Genomic DNA, 14,612 nt, shown 5'->3' on the forward strand with positions numbered 1-14,612 from the left:
GCTTTTTCTCCTTTATCTCTCCTTCTTTCCCTCATTCTGTCACTTTCTCTCTATTCCTCTCTTCTTTCTGTCTGTCATTATTTCTCACTTTTTCTCCTTTTCTGTCTTTCTGTTCCCCCTCCTTTCTTTTTGGAGCTTGAACTCAAGTCCTGGGTGCTATCATTGTGAGTTTTGCTCAAGTCTAGCACTTTGCCACTTGAAGCACAGCTACACTTTTGTGTTTTTATTGGTAGATAATTGGAGATAACTCTCAAGGAATTTCTTCTCCAGGTTGACTATGATTAGTAATCTTCACATCTAAGTCTCCAGAGTAGCTAAGATAACAAGCATGAGCTACCAGTTTCTGGTTCAGTACCATTTTTAAATAAAAAAATATCAAAGCAAACCTAGCAATAATATTATTCTATTAAACAATTTGTTTAATTATACATCTTATAAATATTAATTAAGGTTAAAGATCTCCTTATTAACATCTACTGACATACAAACAAGAATAAATTGACCACCAGAGAATTGGTCATGTATTGGCAAAACCGTTATTATGTTGTGAGGATTGAGTTGCCCAATATCCACTCCAGAACATAATGATGCTCCAGGATGCTTTTGAATTCATAGTTGAATTTCCAGTTTCATCAGGGAGTTATTCCCCCAGGGTGAACCAAAAATTAAAAGACCAGCAATATAACCACTTTGATTTGTGTTGCTTTAAAAAAATGAGTGAATTCTCATTACCAGAGGTAAGACTTTGGATTTTGTTATTGAATCTAAATTCTTGTTTTTACCATTTGAGAAAGCTTTACTCCCTAAGTTATTCTGAGGTCATAGTACGGAGAGTGAGCAGAGGTACTCAAGCAAGCAGGAAATGAGAGATTTTGGTTGAGTCCTTTTGCTCATATCATCTGTTTTGTATAGATAAATTGTCATCCATTATCAGAAATCTTATTTACTCAATTCTAGAACAGGAACTCACATGATCATCTCACACTGTCCTAACTTGGCACTCTGCCAAAATGCTCTCTTTGACTTGCTCAAAGATTTAAATAGGAGATTTGAAATATGATGATGTATTTTTGCAGAAATATTTACAATATTTATATAGGAATGTTGGGAATCAAATGAGAACTTTATATGAACCTTTTGTATACACACTCAAAAAATTTGTATAAGAAAAACCTTGAAAGGAAATGAAAACTTTGGAAATGTAAAACCATGAAATAAAATGAAAAATTTGGAAATGAAGATTGAACATTGTTAAATGTAGTTTGAAGTAACTTTATTTCATGCAATTTGACTAGTTATCATAAGCTTTTTCATAGTTATTGAGTATGAATTTGAAAGTATTTGCTAGAAGAATATTTTCTGCTTCAAAAATATCAGACTATAACAGCCAATAAATTGGAATAGTAGGTAACTTCATGTATAATATTAACTTAGACTTCCTGTCTGGTTATAGTATCAGCAATATATTTATTTTGTCACCAAAATGTTTGCGTAAAATTGGTAAGTATATTGAAGAATAAAACAACCCCAATGATGGTATTCCACATTAACTTTGCCAAGGTCAAATATGTCAGTGGCAGATGAAGGAAGATGAGAAGGAGGGGAGAATGCAGATAAGTTGATGTTAGGTGAAATGAACCTCAAGATTAAGGACTCAAATGGTTTTTCTTTCTTGCTATTGTTTCTAACATATTTATAGTATGATTTATTTGTTGCTTTGTATGTCCCTCCCCCACATTATAACACCCATTTTCACTGTATTTGATGTTGGTATAATTTGTGGAGGGGAAGGGAAAAAACAAATTGTTTAAATAGGGATAGAGGTGGACCCATTGCAACAATGAGATGTACAAGACATTATGTGGAAAATGAACTTTAGGAAGTGGCACTGTGGCTCAAGTGGTAGAGTGCTTGCCTTGAGCTTCTGAAGAGCACAGGGATAGAGCCCAGGCCCAGAGTTCAAGCCCCATGACTTGGGGGGAGGGTTGGAAGGGGACAGGGAGTTTGTGGGGGGAGATGGGAAAGGATGGTAAAGGGAAACAAAGGAGGAGGCAACAATGCTTGATAAGAAATGTACTCATACCTTGCCCATGTAATTGTAACCCCTCTATATGATATTTTCACAATGAAAAAAAATAAATGACAATTCTTTTGAGCAACTACTCAATGATAATAAAGAAACAAAACTCCTGGCTCCTGGGGCAGGAGGGTCACTTAGTGACCTAGCTGTCACTCAGGAGGTTGTCAGCTAACTTAGCTGAGGATGGAATGCAATGAGAACCAGAGGTCGGAGCCCAGGGCTTACCAGGAATGGATGCTCATAGATTCTTTGGCGTCATTCATGTCTCCTTTGAGGAGCTAATGAAAGTTGTCATTAGAACCCCTTCCACACAAAAACCATATATTCCTCTACATGCAAAATGTTTGCTCACACTTTCATAGCCCAGGTCCCCAAAGCCCATGCATCAAAATTTAGGACTCCATGAGGCCCTGGGGACCAATACTTTAACCCCATTTCTCTAGAACAACCTTCTGGAAAGTTTTTCCCTTGCACTGGATACAGATACTGCAGCTGGACCACAATACCCATGCTTACACTCAAACAGGCTGGCCTTTGGAAAATGTGAAAATGACACAGATTGACACTGCGGCTCCTGGCCTCGGCTGTTCTATCTGCTCCTCTTTTTCTACCTCTCTCTGGATGTTTTTATATCTCCCACACTTCTTTTGTTTCTCCAGAGTTGGAGTGTATAATGTGAGCATTCCTTCATTACTGTCTACTAAAGGAAGGATAGAAACAATTGTTTAAATCAACAACCAAGAGCCTTTGTACTTCCTTAGCTTCCCTAAGACATTAATCTCAGGCGGTTTGCAACTAATCACAATCCAGGTGAAGAGAATTTGTATTAAAAGAAGCTGATCAAGTCTAGGAGCATACAAACATTTTGTTCTCCTAGGTTGGTGTTTCTCAGAATGTGGTCTGTTGGTCATCAGTATCAGAACCAGGGATGGTTAATAATTCTGTCTTTTAGGTTCCATCCAACACAGACAAAACCAGGATGAGGTATAGGGAGAAGGGTGAGAACATAAATTATTTGAGTGGTCATTTTTAAAAACTGCTGCTTTAAAGACTTTAAAATTTGTTCCCGGTTTAAATCAAATTACCGTAAATGTATATATCTAGACCCTAACTATTTATGTCCCCAAATAAATGCTAAATTCATGGCTGGAACCAATGTTTCTTTTTTCTCCTTTTGAGGAATTGTCCTATATATTTTTATAAAAGTGTGATTAAAAACCTTGCATGTTATAATATAACTGATAATTTTATTTGTCTTAATATCTGAATAAAGTCTTTGTGAAAAATCTCAGATTCTTTCTTTCATTATGTAATAAGGACCAAATATCTTAAAATGTTTTTATTTCTAATATGGTCTCTGAGAAACTCGGAGTTTAATTTTTTATGTTTAGGATTGTACTCCCATGTGGCTTCTTTGATATTGAGACCTTGTCACCTACTCTCTTAAATAAATGTCTTATAAATACATTATTCTTCAACTAATAGCTGCCACTTACACTTTTTTAAATCGTGGTGAGCACTATAAAAATAAGAAATAAAAACTCCCTCATGCTTAGGTTTAGACATCTCATGTATTGACAGACAAAGACATGCAATACAAAAGTTATTTATTGTAAGATAGGTATTTCAGCCTATTCTATTAAAATGAGTTAAAACCTATCTGATTTATAAAAGTGACTACAATAATAAACATTTCATTAAATTAAAAAAATAAAAAACCTGGTAGATACTCAATCCTGTATTGAATTTTGTGATTCTTGTAATGACATCAGTATATGATAGCTACTAAATGAAGTCTTCACAGTTTGAGATTTCCGACTTAAAAATTTGACTTAATAACCATGTGAAAATCAGATTTTTCCTTCAGACTTTGTTTGCTCAATTCTCCATTGATAATGGGAAAATATTGTTTAATGGAAAACAGCATAAGCACATATTTGTATATATAAACAATTTTATCTGTTCAACTATCATTTAGGATACATATATGTAAATACTGGCTACTATTAGAGTACTCTATCAAAACACTATGTATGTTGTTCGTCCATTACACTCAATATTCATTGCTGTTATTTTCATTGTCTTACATTTTCTATTATGTGTCCTTGAAGCCACATGACAAATAGTATTCAAAAGTACAAATATAAAAATAGAGACAACATAGAAAAAAATTTCAGGTCTTCTGCTGAGATGAATTCTAAAATTACATACATACTCATCATTGCATGAAAATATGCGGTACTCTTGAACATTACTGTGTAAAATGACACTTCACATTTATTAAAGAAAATGGAACCATCATATTTATAAATATACTCCTGCAATTTTTTAAATTACAGGTTTATTTGGCAGCAGCTCCATTGTCTGATGGATCCCCTGGTGAATGGGAACCACACTGCAGTGACAGAGTTCATTCTATTGGGCTTAACACAAGATCCAGTCCTTCGAATCATCCTCTTCATCATCATCCTGTGCATCTACCTGGTGACTGTATCTGGCAATCTCTGCACAATTCTTCTCATCAGAGTCTCCACTCAGCTCCACCACCCCATGTACTTCTTCCTCAGCCATTTAGCTTTTGCTGACTTAGGCTACTCATCTTCTGTTACACCGAATATGCTGGTTAACTTTTTGGTGGAGAGAAATACAATCTCCTATCTAGGATGTGGCATCCAGCTTGGGTCAGCTGTTTTCTTTGGGACAGTTGAATGCTTTCTTTTAGCTTCCATGGCCTATGATCGTTTTGTTGCCATCTGCAACCCTCTCCTGTATTTAACCAAAATGTCTACACAAGTCTGTGTGCAGTTACTTGCAGTAGCTTACATAGGAGGTTTTCTGAATGGTTCCTCCTTTACCTTTTCCTTCTTTGGTTTACTTTTCTGTGGCTCCAATAGAGTCAATCATTTCTTCTGTGATTTTGCTCCTTTAGTTGAGCTCTCCTGTTCTTTAGACAGCATCTCCATACTTGTTTCCACCTGTTTTGCCGGCTCTATAATTGTGTTCACAGTGATTGTCATAGCCGTCTCCTATATCTACATCCTCATCACCATCCTGAAGATGCGCTCCACTGAGGGCCGCCAGAAGGCCTTCTCCACCTGCACCTCCCACCTCATTGCGGTCACTTTGTACTATGGGACCATTACATTCATTTATGTGATGCCCAAGTCCAACTACTCCACTGACCAGAACAAGATAATATCGGTGTTCTACATGGTGGTGATCCCCATGTTGAATCCCCTGATCTACAGCCTCAGGAATAATGAGATTAAGGGGGCTTTGAAGAGAGTGCTTGGTAAGAAAATATTTTTTTAGTGGTGTCTCTTATTTTTTTCTTTTAGAATTATTATAGCAATAATGACCCATGTATGCCCTAACTTATTCTGTTAATGAGACACATATGAATTCATCTGTATCTATCCAATGTGGAGCGTTCAGCACATATAGAGGTCAAAATGTCAATGTATATAAAAATTAAGAGGCTCATAATGATTTATCTAAATAAAACTAAGTGAAACTTAAAATTGAGAACCTTAATTGTTTTACAAATGCTACATTTCTTAAAACTTGGTTCCAAGTTTTATGCATACTTTTTATCAAAAACATTCACTGCTGTAGGCCAAGGTTATTCAATCTTGTTACAATTTAGGTCTTACATATTTCCAAAGTACCATATGGTTGGCAATCTTGTTTCCCAATGTATTGCTTTTGGGTGGTGTTGGGAACATAAGAGAATGAGCCAAAGAGAGATCTTTAGCTCATCAGGGACAACATCAAAGGGTTTAGTGAAACCCCAGTCCATTCTTCTGTGTTCTTTTTTTCTTCCTGACCATGAGGTAAGTGGTTTTGTTCTCACATGTGTCCCTACTAAGATGTGTCATAAGATCTAGAGCAGCAGATTCAACCTATCATGGACTAAAACTTGTTGGTTGCCAAGATTAACCTTTTCTCTATATAAATTTGTTATCTCAGCTTTTTGTTAGAGTAACAGAAAGCTTTCTAATGACACTACCTTAGTTCTTCAGTTATGCTCTTTCCAACATCTGCTTCATCCTGAGAGAAGCGTGACAACCATAGTTCTGTCTAAATACATTGTAAGAGAAATATCAAGATATGAACAAGTACAATTTTTAGAAATATTTTTCTTATACCAAGGTTATCTTTGAATAATGGACTTTAAGGACCCATAACACTCTCATTTATAGTCCTGGCCTCTTATCTGCACCAATTAGGGGTTCCCTAGGAAAGAATGGCAGGGCCCATCTCTGATTAATCTGTGAGTTACCTTGTATGGTCAAAACAGATGAATCCTCTGTTGGAATGTACAGAGAGTTCCTTAGCTAAGGACTGAGTGAAACAAAAGCAAAGAATAATTTCTGAGGAAAGAGTCCAGCTTGTTTGTGTGATGACACTGAGATGGTTACAAACACATTTTGAGACCGACTTTCTGATGAGACCCATGTGCTGCTCAGGATGTTGTAGCCGACTTGGCTTTCTCTCTCTTAAAGTTGTAACTCTTCTCAGCATAGACATCAACTATCTTTGTGTACTGACTAGTACATGTGTGCTTCCCTTTCTTCTCTTTTCTTCAGTGCTTTAGAAGAAAATCTATCTTTTTGTTGTCAGAATCATGGGCATGAATCTTTAAAAAATAATTTCTGTATGCCCTTGTGTATTGAAGAGGCATTTTGTGTTATTCATTTATTCCAGAATATGCTTAGGCAGTCAAGATGAAATGGTTGTTCTTGCATCCATATATAAAAATTAAAATAATCTCCATGCAAGGGAGGTGCAATTTCAATGAGAAAAATTAAAATACTTTCCAGTGTTGGAAGTTGATGGTCAGGAGCAGGTAGGTGTCAGTAGGGACATCACACCTGAGCAAGAATGAAAGGAGGAGAGGACACTTCCTATTTAATAGCACCTTGTTTAAAAAATTTAATTGTAGTTTGGCTTTACCATCCATGTATCAGGGAGACCACGTGCCGTTTGTCTCTTTGCTCTTGGCTTACTTTGCTCAAAGTAATCTGCTCTAGTTCCATCCATTTCCTTGCAAATGTCATTATTCTGTCCTTTCTAATGGTTGCATAATATTCCACTGTATATAGATACCACAATTTTTGGATCCACTCATCAATAGTGGGACATCTGGGTTATTTCTCTTGGCTATTGTGAACAGTGCTGCAATACAAGAAGATACGGCAAAGTAACAGGAAACAAAGGACATTTTGTCATGTCATTGCTAAATGACTCCAGGTTCTTTACCATATATTTATGGTAGATATTGCACACTACAGAGGGAAGAAGGAGGAAGAACAGAATAAGTGGGAACAGCCTACACTAAGGAAAAGGAAAGAAATGTAAACATCATCTGATGTGGAAAAAGTAACTTGTATTCTCAAAGCTCATAGAATTCACAAACTGTGTAGACCATGATAATGACAATTTGCCTTGTGAAAGTTAAAATGTGTTTGTGACTCTAAGTATCACTCTTCCACAGTACTGCGAAATATGTGAAATTTATGTAATCACCTAATCTCAATTAAAGAAAAAAAGTGAGAGAAGGGATGAGTTAAGAGAGATGGGTGGCAATGCTGTCAGACACTTTGTACTCATATACTGGTTTGTAGAATGGGAACTTCTTTGTACAACTACTTAAAGATAATAAAAAAACAAGGAAAAGCCCATTTGGATTCTATTTTTATAAATTAATAAACGATTCAGTGAGTGAAAAAATTTAATTGTAAAGGTGATGTACAGAGGGGTTACAATTACATGAGCCATTTCCTTTTGAACATTGTCACCTCTCCCCCCATTCTCTCATAGTTTTTCCTCTCCTGTCTCCCCCCCGACCCTAAAGATGTATAGTTCATTTTCTGGTGAGCATTACTGCTGAGTTGGTCCGCCCTTTGTCCCACTGCTTTTTGTGCTTCCCATTTCCCTCTACAAATCAGACAAAGTTATATATAAGACAAAGAGTACAGAAATCAAAACAGTGACTGAAGGGAATATTCCAAAGAAAAAAGGAAAGAAGAAAAGAAAAGGGAAAAAAAGAACTGCAAGAATATAATACAAAAATCTCTTAATTCCATTTCTTGGAGTTCATTTCAATAAGCATTATTTTATGTGATCATATGCACATAACCATTGAGCCCTTTGATAGGGCTCACAATTGATAGGAACTCACAATTATTGAATCCTACAAACGAATCTGGAGAGTTATGTTTATCTGAAGTTTTTACGTTCTATCAGGTAGCCTTTCACACCTGCCAGTTAGGAAATGTGGTTAAAACAGTAAACTAATGCAATGTAAATACAAGATGAAAGACATCTTGAAATGTGTGTAATCATCACAATCCAACAACAACAAAATTGTACATAAATCTTCATAAGTTTTTGACAATGGAAAAGTTCACCATGTTGGCAGAATTCCACCAGGCATTTCTGTTTGGCGAACCTTGTTCCATGGGGTTTTAGAGATTTCAAGTGACAGAACAGAGAGGAACATCCCATCTTTGAAGCCATGTGGCCCTCACTGAAACCACTGTATTTTATAGTAATGTCAGATACAAACCCACTGCTTTTCAGGGGCTGTGTATAGTCATGAACTACTGCACTCATGCAGGCATATGGCACAAATCAGAATATACTTTGCAAATATATGTTCTAGTTATGTTAAATGTACCATAAAAGAGCCATCTTAGTTTTAAGCAATGTTGCATATAACAGACATGGTACTTGAATTTATTTATTTTTAAAATCTTTCTTGCTGTTGTTTTTTATTTTATTTTTTAGATATATATTTTTATTGTAAAGATACTGTATAGAGGGGTTACAGTTACATGAGCAAGGCAATGAGTCCATTTCCTGTAGAGCAATGTTACCCCCTCCATTGTTTTTCCCCTACCATCCCTTTCCTCCCCACCTCCCCAACTTCTCCCTGCCCCACCACAAAGATGTAAAGTTCGTTTTCAACATAGTGTCATGTAAATATCATTGTTACAATGGGTCATCTTGTATCCTTATTTCAGCATTTTGTTATTTCCCTTCCCCTCCTCAAATTAGAAAAATGTATATACAAGATGCAGGACACCGGAATCAAATACAGTGACAATAGGGGTTATACAATGGGGGAAGAACATACAAAGAAACAAAAAATCATGTAGTACATTATAAATATATTATAAAGAACAGCAAGAAAGATATGTATGGTCATATGTATGTAGCTTTTGACCTCTTCTGTTTATCCTAGACATATTCTGGTTATTGCAGATAAGGGAATCCATAGGACCTATGTTTCTTTGATTTTTTTTGGGGGGGGTTGTCTGGTCATGGGACCTGAACTCTGGGCCTGGGCGCTGTCCCTCAGCTCTTCAGCTCAAGGCTAGTGCTCTACCACTTGAGCCACAGCGCCACTTCTGGATTTTTTCTTTTTGCTTATGTGGTGCTGAGGAACCGAACCCAGGGCCTCAGGCATGCAAGTCAAGCGCTCTACCACTGAGCCACCTTCCCAGCCCCGACCTATGTTTCTTTCAGTCTGGCTTACTTCACTTAATATAATTTTTTACCCTGCACCAGAATCAACTCCAAATGGATCAAAGACCTAAAAGTAAAAGCAGACACCCTGAAAACATTACAAGAAGAAATAGGAGAAACTCTAAGGCTCCTTGGCACAGGCTGAAAATTTCTTAATAAAGACCCTGAAACACAACTAATCAAAGAAAGTTTGGACAAATGGGATTGCATGAAACAGCAGAGTTTCTGCATGGCAAAGATCAATAGAAAGTCCATGGATTGGGAGAAGATCTTTACCAGCCATACAACAGACAAGGGTCTCATATCTAAAATATACTTAGAGCTCAAAAAATTAAATCTCCCAACAACAAAGCATCAAAGAAACAACTGCTTGATTAATAAGTGGGCTCAAGAGTTAACGAGAGACTTCGCTGAAGAGGAAATAAGAATGGTCAATAGATACATGAAGAAATACTCACCTTCTCTAGCCATAAAAGAAATGCAAATCAAAAGAACATTGAGATTCCACCTCACTCTGGTTAGAATGGCTATAATCAAGAAATCTAATTGCAACAGATTTTGGAGGAGATGTGGCCAGAAGGGAATCCTACTGCATTGGTGGTGAGAGTGTTCAACCACTTTAGAAAGCAGTATGGAGGTTCCTCAAAAGACTCCACATAGAGCTCCCCTGTGACCCATTAATCCTACTTGTAGGCATTTACCCAAATGATCACAAACAAGGCCATACTGAAGCTGCCAACATCATTATGTTTATAGCAGCATTATTCACCATAGTTAAGCTATGGAACCAACCTAGATGCCCCTTAGTAGATGAATGGATCAAGAAAATGTGATATATATATATATATATATATATATATATATATATATATATATATATGTATATATATATGTGTACACACACACCATATATATATGTATGTATGTATGTATGTATATATATATATATATATATATATATATATATATATATATATATATATATTGGAATTCTATGCTTCCATCAGAAAGAATGACACTGCCCCATAGTTTAGGAAATGGAAAGACTTGTATACTTGATTTTAGAACGAAGATTTAGGAGAACTAGGAAGTTTATCAAAGGACAATTTGTCCTTGCTGAAGTCAAATTATTTTGCTACCTGCTTTGCCTACAGGGGACAATACATGGCCCGCAGATTCAATATCAAATTCAGAATGAATGCACTTCTTGCTCTGTCTTACTGTAACATAGGTAGCATGGCATGGAATAGAATTCTGAATGGTGATTTTTGAGAAATGGGCCACTTGCTGTGTGAGTGAAGTACAAGATTCTTAGAAAATTAGGAAAGTATTCATATTATATGAAAGAGGTTCTCCAACAGGTTTTGCAATTCTCTAGTTTTTCTTTGGTCAAGGTCTCAAATCCACTGTCAATCCTGTGTATCTATTAAGTGATGAGGATATACAGAAAATGCTAAAGGACATTATTATTGATGGTTGATCATGGATTTTTTGTGCGTCAATATTTATGGCACATCTTAAACATCTATGTAAAGATAACAACTGAGGAAAAACTGAAATGACATATTCAGATCAATCAAATAAAATAGCAACAGATTTTTTTGTTTTGTGGCCAGGATTTGAACTTGGGGTCTTGGGTTGCTACACAGGTACTTTGCTACCTTAGGTAAACTGCAAGATGTTTTGTTATAAAATGCATTCTTTTGCATGTTTATTGAAATATGATTAAAAACTATGGTAGCATCCTTTGTTTTGTTTGATTGTTAAGCTAAATCTAAAATTTATCTGGATATGGAAATGAGCCTGAAAACAGAAAATAAAATACAAAGTCTGATTATAGGCAAAATATAGTTTAGAAATGTACCATAATTCTTTAAAGATCACATGTGTTTGTTTTTAACTCACGGTTTGTGAATTCTTATATCCTGCCTGAAACCATATTCCCCAAAGCATATTTTCTGTTATATTTACTTCTATACATGTTGCTATTTTCTAATTTTTGTTTTGATCAGTGATACATTTTAGTTCATTTTCTTAGTGTGATTTGTGGGGATGTGTAGGTGTTCCAATAACAACTCTTGAGTCTGTATAAGGGTCTGAGGTAACAGATCTTTTAGCAGGAGCTCTAGTACATGTAGAATCACTGTGGTGTTTGGATAAATGGAGCGGACTCTCTCCAGTGACTTGGTCTATATACTGGAATACAATTCTATTTAATGTTTTCACCTGATGAACCATTTACCATCTCATGGACAGGCCTGGCTTCCTCTGTGTCTCTGGGAGGACTCCTACTAGGTCATTGGATAAGCCCTTGGGTGTTGAGTACTCTTGCCTCGTGGTTGTGAGATGTTAGAATTAAGTCCCCAAATGCTTCAGGATCCACAGGTGAGATGAAACTAAAGCCTTCAAGTCTGTTTCTAGAAATGTGTTCATCTCTCAACTGGTTTTAGGACAGTTCTCAGAAGGTGATTGAGAGTTGCGTGAAGTTATTTACAGGTCATTTCAAGAGTCACTCCAGGACTGGCACAGGCAAACAAAAAAAGATGTTCTCAAAGTGACTTTGGCTTCTTGGTATTTAATTGGAGATTATGGTCTCACAGACTTTTCTTGCCTGGTCTGGTTTTGACTAGAGATCGTCTGAACTTAGCATCCCTAAAGTAACTAGGATTATAGGTGTAAGCCACAGGTACCTGGGTTGATAAAATCTTATTAGGAACTAAACTGGACATAAGGGTAGCAAAGCCTTATAAGATAGATCACTCCCAAATGAGTACAGTAACTAATAATGATCACCCAGTTGAAGAAGTTATTTCATGGGAATCAGATTGATCTCTTTAAGTGATGATAGCCAGGAAAACTCTAGAACCTAGAGAACCAGAACTGACATAATGGCAAACCAGGCCACATGTAAGTATATGTGTTTTGAGTGAAAAGAACATAATTGGTTGGGAAATTCTTGGCGTGTTTCCCTTATATTCAAGGGGACACTTACCACCAGGTCAATGATAGAATGATGTAAGGACATTAGCAACAACAGTGTTCTATCTCTTTTGAACTGAGGAAGTATAGATAGATAAAACAACAGGAAAATTACATTAAAATATTTAAACAAAAAGAAGAAATAAAGGTTGCAACAGCATGTTTTCCTCCTCTCATCTTGATTTCTTCTTTTAGATGTTTTAACATCTAAAGCAGAGAGAGACAGAATAAAAGAGATCATTTTCCCTTTCCTTCAGGATGTCAAGAAGATAATAAGTTTTGGAATAGTCAAAGAGACATGATAAAAGAGCCTTTCGGGAAAATAGAATTCTCCATATTTCAGTTAATGGACTCACCTTAAATCTGTTGCCTGAATCCTTGCATTTAAGAAAATGATTATGGGTTGCTAGGTGATATGAACATATGTAGTACTCTAGCTTAGATGGTACAAAGACCTTCGAAAAGAAGTACCATTTTGTACTTTCTTTATCTTCATCTTATGTCAAGTAGTTGTTTATCTCCACTTTTCATTTTTCTTCCTACTTTCTTTCTTACTAAATTAAATACACAGTATATTTCCAACTTGTGAGACTCCTTTTTTAAGGCCTCTTGAAACCTTTTTCTTTTTTAGGCATGAGTTTTACGTTCCTCTGATTTGCTTGGATGTTGGGAAGCTTAGAGGATTCCCCATTCTTTCCTTAATATAGTAGTAGAAAGGTCAAAAGCTATGTACATATGACCATATAAGATGATGCTAAGTGAAATGCACCTAAGATAGGGACACAAGAGGTTATTTTCTTTGTTGCTGTTGTTTTTAATGTACTATGTGATTTTTTTGTTTCTTTTGTATGTTCTTCCCCCATGGTATAACCCCTGTTGTCACTGTATTTAATTCCGGTACCCTGCATCTTGTATATGCATTTTTCTAATTTGGGGGGTGGGGAAGGGAAATAACAAAATGCTGAAACTAGGATACAGATTGACCCATTGTAACAATCAGACTACAAGACACTATGTTGAAAATGAACTTTATAACTTGGGGGAAGAAGGGAGAGGGAAGGAATAGTAGGGGAAAAATGAGGGGTTAATAATGCTTGTTAGGAAATGTACTCATTACCTTACTCATATAACTGTAACGCCCCTGTATACTATCTTTACAATAAAAAATATTAAAAACAAAAAAGAAATTGGTGGACCAGCTACGATTTGAGTCTAGAAATAATATTGAATCTGTAAAACTGGGGGGAGGGAAAGTGGGAGAAAAATGAAGGTGGGGTAACAATGTTTGACAAGAAATGTAGTCAATATGTGTGCAACTGTAACCCCTCAGTACATCCCTTTACAATAAAATTAAAAAAATAAAATAATTTGTCTAATTACACTATCATGTACATATTAAATAAGGTTTGTATATCTCATTATGAACATCTACCAAAGTAGAAACAAAAGAATAAATTGACCACCAGAGAATTGGTAACAGCTTGGAAGATCAGTTGTGTGGTGAGAACTGAGTTGCCCAATATCTACTCCAGAACATAATGATGCACCAGGATGCTTTTGAGTTCATAATTGAATCTCAGTTCCATTTGGGATTTATTCCCCAAGGGCAAACAAAATATTAAAAGAGTTGCCATATAACTGCTCTGACTTTGTGTTGCTATCAAAAGATGAACGAATTCTCATTTCCAGAGGTAAGACTTTGGATTTAGTTAATGAATAGACTTCTTGTGTTTACCATTTCAGAAAGCTTTATTCCCTAAGCTGTTCTAATGTTAGTTCAGAGAGATGGCAGAGGTACTCAAGCAAGCAGGAAGTGAGAGATTTTGGCTGACTTGTTCTGTTTACCAATTCACATGGGTAAGTGGTCACTATCCATTATCAGAAATGCTATTTACTTAACCAAGACAGGCACTCACATGATCATCCTACACTGTCCAAACTTGGTGTTCTGCTAAAATGTCAAATTTTCCTTGCTTTGGGATTTTTATTTAATGCTAAAAGATTTTTTGATTTTAATTTT

At 36.0% G+C, this 14,612-nt stretch overlaps 1 protein-coding gene across 1 annotated transcript; it reads left to right on the forward strand.

Annotated features, from left to right (window-relative positions):
- Positions 1-4,446: 4,446 nt before the first annotated feature.
- On the forward strand, positions 4,447-5,392 carry LOC122117837 (olfactory receptor 502-like). The gene has a single exon (XM_042691700.1). It carries the CDS (start codon positions 4,448-4,450, stop codon positions 5,390-5,392), a length of 945 nt encoding a protein of 314 aa, XP_042547634.1. The 5' UTR covers position 4,447.
- The last annotated feature ends 9,220 nt before the right edge of the window (positions 5,393-14,612 follow it).

The sequence above is a fragment of the Dipodomys spectabilis genome, unplaced genomic scaffold (assembly GCF_019054845.1).
Source record: "Dipodomys spectabilis isolate Male_0828 unplaced genomic scaffold, ASM1905484v1 ptg000145l, whole genome shotgun sequence".
Lineage (NCBI taxonomy): Eukaryota > Metazoa > Chordata > Mammalia > Rodentia > Heteromyidae > Dipodomys > Dipodomys spectabilis.

Excerpts from the sequence above, each read along its gene's own strand:
- LOC122117837 (XM_042691700.1), top strand. The coding sequence starts at position 4,448 with ATGGATCCCCTGGTGAATGGGAACCACACTGCAGTGACAGAGTTCATT.